Source organism: Homarus americanus, unplaced genomic scaffold, assembly GCF_018991925.1.
Source record: "Homarus americanus isolate GMGI-L3 unplaced genomic scaffold, GMGI_Hamer_2.0 scaffold6317, whole genome shotgun sequence".
NCBI lineage: Eukaryota > Metazoa > Arthropoda > Malacostraca > Decapoda > Nephropidae > Homarus > Homarus americanus.
In genome coordinates this window covers 20,890,938-20,903,950 of record NW_024730668.1, presented here as the reverse complement: position 1 = coordinate 20,903,950, position 13,013 = coordinate 20,890,938, and the positions used below count along the sequence as shown (strand labels likewise).

The window sequence follows — 13,013 nt, the reverse complement described above, 5'->3', positions numbered from 1 at the left end:
TGATTTATGATTGAATTTTTATATTTTCCTATTTCTCCATCTATTTTTCTCAGACTACACGAATGTTAACACATAACACAGTGGCTGTAGTCCCTGGCATAAACCAGTCACTAGACTAGTTAGTTTAGCAATAACTATAGGTACCACACCTGGTCCATGTGACTGATTATCTCAAAACTATGTCGATATTTCTTCTCCATATTTTCAGTGATTGACAATATTGTGAAACTATAGTAGGAATTAATAAATCTTCAGTCAAAACTATGTGTACACCATTATCCTCTTAAATTTTATAATACGAATTGCATTTCCATGTTTAGCGACAAATATACCAGTAGCCTAGAGGCCCTATACTTTCACGATATCACAAGAATCAGTCAATGCAAAACTGCAAGAGCGTCCTCAGAGAGGCGAGGAGAGCATTTTGTACCCTTTCTCTGGATTTGTTTTTTTCTGTGACAAATGTTTCTAAAACTCATACAGTAGTTAAGCTATACATTTATGATGTTGCCAGCTAGTTCACCCATTCTACTAGACCGACCCTTGACTTACTGCCACATTAAAATCTTTCTACTTCTACTATACATAACATAAACCTGCCACTTTTAACTCCATTTCGATAATAACCGTGCCCAACTATACCTCTTATACCACACCAATCAGAGAAGGATGGTTTCAGTGGCTCAGTGAAAGGTACTAGATAACCCTTTGTAATGTTGGCTCCCAGTGATGATGATGATAACATTGGGTGCTAGACAGAGGTTATCTTACACCTGAATATTGCAACTCACTTCCACACCCTTAATACATGAGTCATAAGGGCAAGCATGAACTTAGCATGCTTCCCAGTTGGGCACTGTAAACGCTTCTGAGCTTCACCTTGCACAGGATGTAAGGGGGTGCCCAATAAACTAGCCCCCTCCGGGGCAATCTGTAAAATCTCACTTCCCTTTGTCGCATGCGGTCCTGGCTCCAAGCTTTCACTAGTATGGAATTAATTGTATAAAAAATCAAACACACTACTTATAAATTTTATAGTATAATTACGGTAGATAGGATTAACAGAGTTACTGTACATAGGTGAGAAGTTGATGTATTGTGATTTGATTTTTTTTGGGGACGTGCTGGTAAGGCCGAGGTATAGAATCTTTAGACGAGGTACCGGTAGTGTTTTGACAGCGGCGGTCGAGAGTGTTTATTTTAGAGATTATCTTAGCTCTTTGTCCCACCATATGTCACCTCTGTTGCCTCCTCTTCTGTAGCTGCTCGACCCCGCACCATTTACTACGATACAACAGTGTATATAGCTATTTATTTATAATCATTGAATATAAATCGACACGCGAAAAGTGGAGTGAAATCTAGTTCTGCCAGCAGAGTTTTGTTCCGTTGTTGATGAAGAGAAGAAAGTTGATGACCTCTTAGGATTACCTGTCGGTAGTCAGTCTTTGTTGACAGGTGCCTTGATGTGGAGCAGGGTGTGGGCGTGACTATACAGTAGATTACTGAACAAAGAGTACTATGTGTTTAAAACACTTGATGGTTTTATCAATATAAATTATTATTATTATTATTATTATTATTATTACATTATTACATATATATATATATATATATATATATATATATATATATATATATATATATATATATATATATATATATATATATATATATATATATATATATATATATCATGCCACTGCTTCATCAGCATGGTACAGACAGTTTAAGTTTCACAACATAAGTGAAGTTAATCATCATCACGCTGACGAGGATCTCACCCACCTGCCTCCTGCGACGCCTCTCCCACCTCAGAGGGAGATTCGCTCACTGCTTGTGTTTAGGCTGTGTGAGTTTATACGTGTGTGTGTGTGTGTTTGCGCGCATAAAGACAAATCTGGTAATACTGGTAATATATTTCATTATGTCCTTACCCTGTATACCAGTGAGCGGACCCGAGTTCGATCCTCGGGCAGGGTGAAACTATGGGTAAGTTTCTTTACTCCATTTGCCTCTGTCTACCCAGCAGTAACCAGGATCCTGGATGTTAATCAATTTGCGGACCGTATTTCGGGGTAATGGTTAGCCAGTGCAGTTGGCGAGTTGTCCGGTCTTCTACCATCCTTGTTACACGAGGGGCAACCATTATTATTATACCAGCGTTTTATTATCGTATGTTTTATTTTCTGATAATGCTGTTTCGAGTTTTTCTTGAAATTGACCCACAGTTAAGACACTTGAGTTTCCTATTAACTATAAATATGTTGTATTTTAAACGTTTTTTTTAGTATGCCCAAATAACAACAACAGTACTTTATTAGTGTCTTAACCCCTTTAATACAACCCCAACCTTCTTAACTCAGTGACTTAGTTAATCGAGTATGATGACTTAACCCTCGAAATATGATGACTTAACACCTTGACTTTGATAATTGTTTGAGTATGATAACAATCCCTTGAGTATGATGACTTAACCCCCTAAGTATAATGATTTAACCCCTTGAGTATAATGACGTAACCCCTTGAGTATGATAACTTAACCCCTTGAGAATGGTGACAACCCACTGAGTATGATGACTTAATCCCTTGAGTATGATGACAACCCCTTGAATATAGTAACCCATGAGTATGAGGACAAACCCTTGAGTATGATGAATTAACCCTTTGAGTATGAGATATTAACCCCTTAAGTATAACGACTAAACCCCCTGAGTATGATGACAACCCCTTGAATATAATGATTTTACCTCCCCCAAATATGATTTTACCCCTTGAGTATGATGACTTAACCCCTTGAAAATGGTGACTTAACCCATTGGATTCGATGATTGAGTACGGCGACCTAATCTATTGCATACGATAATTTGACCCCGTGAGTACGATGTCTTAACTTTCTTGAATATGATGGCCTAATGACTAGTCCCTTGAGTAATATGATAAGAGAATGGGAGAAAAAACTACTCCGGCGTTAAGGATCATGAACGACGCTGTGTGAATCGATATAAATAGGAGAAAAAAAATTGTAAAAGGCAAGCGAAAAATAGATAAAATGGTAAAAAATAAATACTGACTTTTAGAGCGAAAAATGAATGTAAACGTACGCAAGACACCAGGCAACACAGATCATCAGTAAATAAATACGCAAAGAAACATGATAAAATAATTCAAGGTTTAAAAGGAGAGGTTGGTAGGAAGACTGAAGAAACAAGTGTAAGATAGGACATATTCTTCTACGTTCTTCAGCAGCTAGTGTGCGTGTGTGGCGTAATTGGAAAGCGAGGACCACTGGAGGGGTCAAGTAACGGATACTCTGAAGTAAACGTTTCTTATAAGGAGTTGAGGCACATGACAAGTGTGCTGGTGACTTAATACCACTGTGTTTGTCAGGAGGCTCACACTCCTGGCCTCTTTCATCTCACGTCTACGTATTGTTCACGATACTCACGTACTAATGGGTCAAGCTGGAGGACAATGTGGGGGGAGGAGGAAGTAGTGGGGAAGACAGCGTCGCCATAGATACACGAGGAAAGGAGGGAGAGTGAGGGAAAGAGGACAATGCCTTAAGGAAGTGTGGACTCAAGAACATTAAGAAATAAAGCTTGAAGGAGCGTCTGAATTTTGTAGAGCCGGATTTTGGGAGTGAGGGTAAGATATGGTTAGGTTAGGCTTTGACGAGAAAATGTTTGTACGAGAAGGAAAGGAGGAGCGGGTAAGGCAATGACTCGACATTGAAGGAGGGAACTGGGGCCTGGAGATGACCAGCATAAAAGAGAGAGGGGGAGCTGAAGAGAGTGAGAGGATGGAATAGGTAGATGTAATAAGTAAGGAAAAAGAACCAAGTTGGGCCAGGGGAGGAGAGAAAACAAGCAGGATTCATTAATAAAAATAGAGAAGAGAATAACTTGGTACAGCTGTAACTTCAACCCGTCAGATTCCAGGGCGCTGATGGCTCCAATTCACGCAGTCTATTCCGATGTACCAACCTATTGCCCTTAACATTATATGCACCGTCTTCGTCTCTTGCTATATACAACCCTTTTTATCATATACAGTGTACCGTACTATAGTTCTTATGTACAATACGTCATATCTAATCATAAGCTATTCACATAAATCAATAACTGTAGTTTTTAACCTATGTGTACTGTTAATTAACCCATTGGAAAAATATTTTAACCTCTTGAGTACGATGCCAACCCCGTGAGTACAATGAATTAGCCCATTGATTTTTTTAATTCCTTGAGTACAATCTTAACCCCGTGAGTATGATGAGTTAGCCCATATAAGCAGATGTATTACCTCTTTGAGTACGATGACTTAACCTCCTGAGTTTAATGACTTAATCTAGTGAGTACGATTTCTTAATCCTCTGAGTTCAATGCAATTAACACTCTTGAATGACATCGTATACTCAGATAAGTAAAGTCATCGTTCTTAGGGACAAATGTATCACACTCAAGGGATAGGTCGTTGTGCCTGAGGGGTTGAGGATATTAAGTCGTCGTACTCAAAGGTGATGGGTCATTTTCCTGATCTATTACTGTATATAGACTCAGAGTGATGACCATAGTTTTCCGGATCATATTTAAAGTCATCACCACACTGGAGATCAAACAAAGAAGAAAGTAAGTTAAGTACCTTGTATTTATTTATTTATTTAGAGAGACAGATGTTCATTCAGCAAAATCTTCATACAAGTTCACATTGGTTCTTCATAAACAAACAAGGCTGTAGGTACACGTAACACTCACTGCATGTTTAAATCTCAATCTGCTTAAGACAGAACATGCTTAACATTTTCATGCAAGATTACGTTAATATTAAATGTAGATTACTAGGGTCTGGGCGACACATTCAGCCCACACTACTGGCACTTCGAGTGAACTGTCAGGTTTATGATTAATTACTGATTGGTCAGAAACTGCAGACAATAAATAAATGGAAATTTTACGAACGTTGAGTGATGATTGCAGTGCAGTCTGGTTGACAAAAGGAAAATGAAAGACTGTGGTATGAGATTCATTCAAATTCCCGAAAAGTCAAGTAGGCCTAATTCTCGTTATGAATAGTTAACGAGAAAATAATTCACGAAAATTATTTTGTAGATATGAATTTATATTTATTTTCGTTTTCTTTCTTTTACTCTCTGCCAACCACTTAACCGTTCATGAGCAAACACTGAAAATGTAAACAGTAACAGTGTTCGAGTAGCAGATGTCAACAATAACATTCTGCGTCCATGTAGCAGGTGTCAACAATAACAACAATCTGCGTCCATGTAGCAGGTGTCAACAATAACATTCTGCGTCCATATAGCAGGTGTCAACAATAACATTCTGCGTCCATATAGCAGGTGTCAACAATAACAATAATCTGCGTCCATATAGCAGGTGTCAACAATAACAATAATCTGCGTCCATATAGCAGATGTCAACAATAACAATAATCTGCGTCCATATAGCAGGTGTCAACAATAACAATAATCTGCGTCCATATAGCAGATATCAACAATAACAATAATCTGCGTCCATATAGCAGGTGTCAACAATAACAATAATCTGCGTCCATATAGCAGATGTCAACAATAACAATAATCTGCGTCCATATAGCAGGTGTCAACAATAACATTCTGCGTCCATGTAGCAGGTGTCAACACAATAATCTGCGTCCATATAGCAGGTGTCAACAACATTCTGCGTCCATGTAGCAGGTGTCAACAATAACAACAATCTGCGTCCATAGCAGATGTCAACAACATTCTGCGTCCATGTAGCAGGTGTCAACAATAACAACAATCTGCGTCCATGTAGCAGATGTCAACAATAACATTCTGCGTCCATGTAGCAGGTGTCAACAATAACAACAATCTGCGTCCATGTAGCAAATGTCAACAATAACATTCTGCGTCCATGTAGCAGATGTCAACAATAACATTCTGCGTCCATGTAGCAGATGTCAACAACAACATTCTGCGTCCATGTAGCAGATGTCAACAATAACATTAATCTGCGTCCATGTAGCAGATGTCAACAATAACAGTCCGTGTTCATGTACACTTTAGAATCTAACTACCGTGACAAGACGCACCGGAAGTATCCCATTAATAAAAGAACAGTTATATGCGTGGAAGGAGAAGCACCTCGAGCATTTCACATTACCTGTAATAGACACAAAGCATTCACTCTCTCTTACTTTCTCCTCCTTCATCTTCTCTAATTTATCTTTTATTCTTTAATCTGTAATAGAACAGTTCCTTCATTCAGATAATACCCGAGATCGTAGTGCCTCTCATTTGCCCCCTGCGACTCTCCCCTGACCCTTATTTGCCTCCCCCCCCCTTTACTCCATGTGCCTCTCACATGTCCCCTATGACTCTCCAACGCCCTCTATTCCTTTTCCATGCCTCCCGTGACTCTCCAATGCTCATTATGCCTCTCCCATGCCCCCAAGCACCTTTTCCATGCTTCCTGTACCTCCCCCATGCTCAGGTGACGATAGGTGTTCAGGTGACGGCCGGTGATCAGGTAATGGACAGTGTTCAGGTGCCGGTGCTCACAAGTTACGGCCGGTGTTCTGCCTAGCACATAAAAGGCGAGGTGAGGATTGGTCAATAACTGTCAGAAACGTCTTGTCATGACCCCCAAAATTGTTCCAGTTGGACTAAAAATCGACATACCATTTTCATTGTTTTTTGTTTGTTGCAAAAAAAATGGCAAAAATATCAATTAAAGCTGAACTTCATACAAGGTGAGAAAATAATCAGACAATAACATAACATTTGCAGAATTCTTCAAAAATATTGCAACAACTTTTAATTTTTATATGAAGATAGTATATAACATTCAGAGTGTGTCAATAAAAGTATCTTCCCATAGTAAATATAAAAACTTGCAACAATTACTGTTTTATTTATTTTGTTTATTTGCAATAATGTACTGCATTTAACTGGTAATCCGCTACAAATACGAACACGTTTATTTATTTATTTATTATCATCAGCAGTAGTAGTAGTATTGTTGTTATTAATTGTGAAATTAGGTTGGGAAAGCCCATTTGTTCAGTTTCCAGCAGGGAATGAGGGAGAGAGGGATGAAGATCATGAATGCAGTGTGGAGGAGGGGCGGAGACAGGTAGTCAGCCCAGGCTGCAGGCAGGAAAGATTCGGAGCCTCGGTGGAGCCTTGTGAGGTGGCAGACTGGCAGCATCAGTGTTGCCCTCCGGCTGGTGGTGAAAAGACGCCTATATTGTGGTCCTCCTCCCCCACTGCTTACGGTAAGACGCCCACTCCCCATTTCTTAAGCAGCTCCTCCGTCTAATTTGAATAATTTCCTCTTTAACTAATATATCATATATATGTGACGTTATTAATTTTTGGCATCAAGCTAGAGGTATAATGGCATTAAAATTGCAGTGGGACTTTAACATATATAGAACAGGAGTGTTTTGTCACCAGCAGTTTCGATTTTTTTTGAGAATCCAGTCACGTGATCAAAATTATGTTATATTGCCGGTCAGCGATATACGCGATTTAATGTAGAGGTTTGTAAACATAACCAAATTGCTTGTAATAACAACTATGTCCTGTTATCTCCAGTAATGTAACATGTAGATGAACATATATGAGTTATGTGGATCATTTATAAACGTCCCTGATACTTTTAACTCGCACAATATACTGTCGCCCTTGTTTACGTATCTGGGAATTGTCAGCAAGGACAACTGTACCTCTAACATTCTCTCTCGGCCGTAAGCAAAGACTATGTAGTCTTTGATGTAACCAAGATGACGTAGTCACTTATGTATGTTACTCGATCAATCAACATGACAGCTGACACCTGGTAAACACCGTTGTAGCTCAAATACTTATAGTTTATATGTGTAAAACACAGTACCGTATACATAAAAGTTCGTTGATCTTATGAATTCAGAAACAGTTTTTCTTTCGTCTTTTTTCTACTTATTGCGCCCCTATGTTATTGTTCCCCTTAGATCATTCAGTTCGTTTTATCAGTATTTTTTTTTCAATATTTCTCCCAGGTATTATTCCCTCCCATGTCTTTGTCAACTGGCAACTGACTCATCAAGTGCTTTATTATACTCGGAAGTCATACTTTCCCATTTTGGAGATACACCTAACTAGCTCACTCAAGTTATGAGATATAAACGTCAGTCAAACTATAATGGATGGCGCACTAGGCGCTGCATCTCGTAGACCCAGTTATGAGGAACAGATATACTGTATGCATGGAATTACGTATCTGGATCCAGACGCTGGGCCGCTAGCCATCTCCCGGCTGAATACAGTTAATAGAGTACTATCTGTCCTGGGATTTACTAGCACCAATGGCTTTGTGATCACAGTATTCCTGGAAATTAAGCAAAAATATCATTGATGAAGCTATAAAAAAAATCCCAGAACAAGTTATTGGTTTGGAAAAAATCTTAGAGAGGGATTTTTTTTGAAAAATAAGATATATTATGCAATCTCCTGTTATCGCCGCTGGCTTCAGCTACAGTGCTGGCGTGTGATGCTATTAAATCTTTCGACCTGTGACCTCGCCAGATGTAGAAGTGTTTACAGACACGTCCTGGTTCTGGTGAGTGGACTGTCTTCGACTGGGGGCGGTGCTGCCCGCCCGCCATGAGGCAGATCGCCCTCTCTAGTGATGGTGTGAAGACCAGCCTTCTGCTGGCACTGGTGAACACCGACTCACAAACTTGTCCGAGAATTTGTGCTGAGACAATTTACGCAGTACTGTTGTCTCTTGGAACACCATACTGATCTTCATTGACCCGCACTTGTAAGTACAGCCTAAGTGACGACATACCCCTCGGTACTGAAATATTGTTGACTAATTACGCCTACTCGTTTCTGCCTAACCTGGAGTAATAAGACTGCAGAATAAAGCGAAGCTAAGATTAATAGAGTTATGAACTTTGTGTTATGTCACTATTTTTAATAAATTGTAATTAAGATAAAATTGTGTGAGACTAACTCATTATGTATCAGATGAATCACCATATAATATTATGAACATCTCTGCAGGTTTTGACCACATCAATAAATATTGAATGCGTCAAAGGGGGGGTTTCAATCATTCCCTTCGACTTGCCCGTCACCTGAACGTCCTTAACCAAGGCGTTTACACTCCGAAGCTGATTAGAGATATTGGGCTTCTACAATCCACTTGTTTCATGTTGCGTATGGGTGAGACTGTACAGTATGTGGCGGATATTCAAAGCCCGGTCAAGGATTTCTTATATAAACCCTTTTTACAAAAAAATTCTTTGTATAAGTTTACCTTAACTGGATAGTATCTGTATACATAATATATGTATCCTGGTGCATTACAATTCATTTAAACGTGCAGTGTGACTAGGAAGGTGTCACACAAGTGCACCGACACTTGTACACTGTTCGTCACAGTGTAGTGAGCCAGGGCTTCTCTGTCTGCTCACTGTAATACCTAAATGAGTGAGTAACTTTGTGTGCCTGGCTGTGTCCAGGACTCCACATCTTTACAGAGAAGCCCCGAGCCCCTCACACTGGTCATGACGATCGACATTTTGATCAACCCTGGGTCGGTAGTGACGCCCCTCAGACCGCTGTGGTTCACCTACTTCACGCTCTCAGTTCCACTTGGTGACAGAAACTTTGACGCCATCCAGCTAGCTACGGCAGTAACCTTCGCCTTCCGAATCCAGATTAACCTCTACACACTTTTCAACGGACAGTCTCGTATAGGAAGGTGAGGCCAGATTTTTTTATCCACATATTTTTTCTCTCAATTTCATAGGTATCAAAGTTGGCCGCCCACGCCGCCTAGCCCACACACTTCCACTCTACAGTATATAGGGTGTCAATCCAGCAGTAGTTTGTGAGAAAGGTGCTGTGTACAAACACAACCATCACAATATGTCTAGAAATTTTGGGGTCCAAACAGCCTCAATCTACATTTCGTACTCGTACCCGCTGTATCAGGCGGAGCAGACAGATGGCACTATCAATACGGTGGCGCTCTCCAACATGGGAGTGGGGCTCGTCTTCTTCGTGGCGGCGCTCTTGGGCGAGCCAACCACCAGTTCTCGCCGCGCCAGCAGGTAACACGTGCTGACTTGTATGTGTATGGTATACAAATTCAGACATAAATAATCGCACGATATTTTATCGATTTTATTGATGTTTAAATATAAATTTCCCCCCAAAATCCATAGTTTATTTATTCTGTGATAGTATTTAGGGTTTCAATCATCTCTCGGGTACATTACGTTTGTGTATTGTTCTTGAACTATTAAATATTTACCACAATAAGATCATCTCACACTGACTGAACATACAACTTAGTCGTGAAGTGACGCAAGCAGGCCAGCAACTGATTCAGTCTTTGTGTGTCCACCAGGAGCATCCAGGAGGACCAGCTGGACCTGTTCCGGCAGATAGAGGACAACATCGCAACCATGGGTCTGGACGGCCACGCCTGCATTCTCAGATTCATCTGCGAAATGCAGACCAACAGATTCTCCAGCTCCTCCATATTCGGCGAAATCTTCTCTCTCGTGTTTACGTGAGTACACTGCAGAACATGTCTTGTGGGTTGGTGGTGATGGTGCGAAATTATATTAATTAATACCTCAGTATTTAAAAGTTTCATATCATCGATACACGTCCGCCTGAGCACCAGTGGTGTCGTATAGAACAGATACAGTAGACCGTACCGTAATCGTACCTCACATCAGCCATATTCGCGTCAATATCCCCGGCATGATATGCCAACTGCCACTGTTGCTCGTTATTTTTAGATCAGTTAAGTGCGTCACTTCCATGCAATTTACAGCCTCTTTTGTACCGAAATGAAAAAAATCAGTAGGATTGTCGCTGAGCAGAAGGGATGAGACAATTCCTTAGCTTCCAGCAGCAAGCGTTCACTTGTTCAGTACCATCCTTAGCTTAGCAATACTATGGTATTGCTAAGCTAAATGCAGCATTTGACTATGATAAGTATGATTAATTACGTTAACTGATGTTAGCTTACATTAGTTTTCTTATGACTTTGAATTACTATATTTATATTCTTACTGTATACACATCGATCCCGTTCAACTTTCGCTATTTTTTGTATACTCATTCAGAAGCATTTAATATGTAACAGTTTGTAACACTTGCTTTGTAGTTATATTGTAGTTTTTGTTTTCTTTTTTATTGTCCCCTTACAGACCCAAGCCAGGTGAAGACTACATTTTACTCAAGGACTACATAGCCGCTGAGATGGCCGGCCAGGAGGCAGATAGAACGGCCGGGCCCACACTCACTTGCGCTGAAAGGTACCTCACCTGCCCCGTGTCTGTATTCGCTTTCTTGAGACACATCCACAACGGCCTCGGCTTCTCCACCCAGGGTGACAGACCCCTCAACGCCACCTCCTCCAACCTCCAAGAAAACCTAATCCTCCCCATGGACAGTGATCTGTAACCCCGGAGAACAGACTCTCCAGCGCCGCCTGCTCCACGGGTCAGTGCACCACGCACATGACCCGCGAATGTATGGTGTACTTGACCCCATGGAAGGTGTGGTCCAACCTGTGAAAGGCATGGTGCACATGACCTGTGATAGGCGTGGTGCACATGATTCATCTACTATGTACACCCCATCCTATAGTGTTCACGGCAAATCCTTGGTGTGCACACATCTCCCCTTCACCTAAAATGCGTACAAAACTCGTTCGTCCAAAACAAACTACATAACACACACACGCTAGTCTAGATAATATGCTCAAGTTAACATACACAGGATAACACACTCAAGATAACACACTCAAGATAACACACTCAAGATAACACACTCAAGATAACACACCCAACGTAACATACACTTAGGGTACAGGAAATTCACCGTAGTACCTCCATTATTATTTATTCTTTATCCTCTTCACCACTGATCGGCTTGTTAGCCACTTGGGCGATTTATTCAATTTAGGACAAGTTAGGTGATTTTGATGCATATGTTGGTGATCACACACATTTGTTCTTTTTGTATGATGTAAGATGTATACTATATGTGGCCTAGTTTACAACGTATACACAGCCCTTGTTTTCTTTTTTTCTTTTATTTAAAATTTTACAATTTACATATGTATATAGATATTACATATTAATATATTTGTCCGTGAAAATTTTGGATGACTTTTCTCTTAAAATAGACTTGATCATCCATTTATTATAATATATCCTCCTTTTAATTAAAGCTATATTCTCCTCAACATTATAATTTTCCTTCCTACTTAACCACATACAGTAATATAATCTGACATTAGCTATTAACATTGCTGACTGTTCAGGAAATTTTTAAACCATTTAATTATCTCTTTGTTATGGAAGCAGAAGCAAAATGTATGGGCAAACCTAACAAACCTAACCCAATCTAACAAATCTAGTCTAACCTAACAACATAAGGTAGCATAACCTAACCTAGTTTTGAATGGTCGATTACATTGATGATAAGAAAAAAATCATGGGGTCGTTGGTTATCTACAGGTACTGTACTTGTAAAAATATACCAATACAGTATAAATTATGTAATGGATATTCTACCTCACCATATCTTATATACAACCATCATCTTGTTCTATGTTTAAAATTTTTAATCTGTGATTTGTTGGTAGAGTTTCATTAATATACCTATAAGTATATGAAACCTCTCTGGTGAGGATCCATATATTTACATGTAATATTTTCCCAAATAAAAGACCATTTAAACAGCAGATATTTTTCTTTGGTCCATGTCATTAACAGACTGTAAACTCCTTTATTCCTGACATTGTGAAAGTTATCATGCCTTGATATCCTTCTTAGGGTATTGATTGCATTAGTGTACTATAATAAGGTGGAGACAAGTAGGAAACATTATCTGAAGGTTTCATATCTAGTAGATATAATATGGAGTTAAATATTTCCTCTTCATGGTCTGAAGCAATTTTTATGAAAGTTGTACATAATATAGCAGCTGCTTTGCA

At 39.6% G+C, this 13,013-nt stretch overlaps 1 protein-coding gene across 1 annotated transcript; it reads left to right on the top strand.

Moving 5' to 3' along the window:
• Positions 1-7,185: 7,185 nt before the first annotated feature.
• On the top strand, positions 7,186-12,746 carry LOC121867309. The gene is made up of 4 exons (XM_042367213.1): positions 7,186-7,275; positions 9,511-9,752; positions 10,404-10,568; positions 11,218-12,746. Exons 2-4 carry the CDS (start codon positions 9,556-9,558, stop codon positions 11,471-11,473), a joined length of 618 nt encoding a protein of 205 aa, XP_042223147.1. The 5' UTR covers positions 7,186-7,275; positions 9,511-9,555; the 3' UTR covers positions 11,474-12,746.
• The last annotated feature ends 267 nt before the right edge of the window (positions 12,747-13,013 follow it).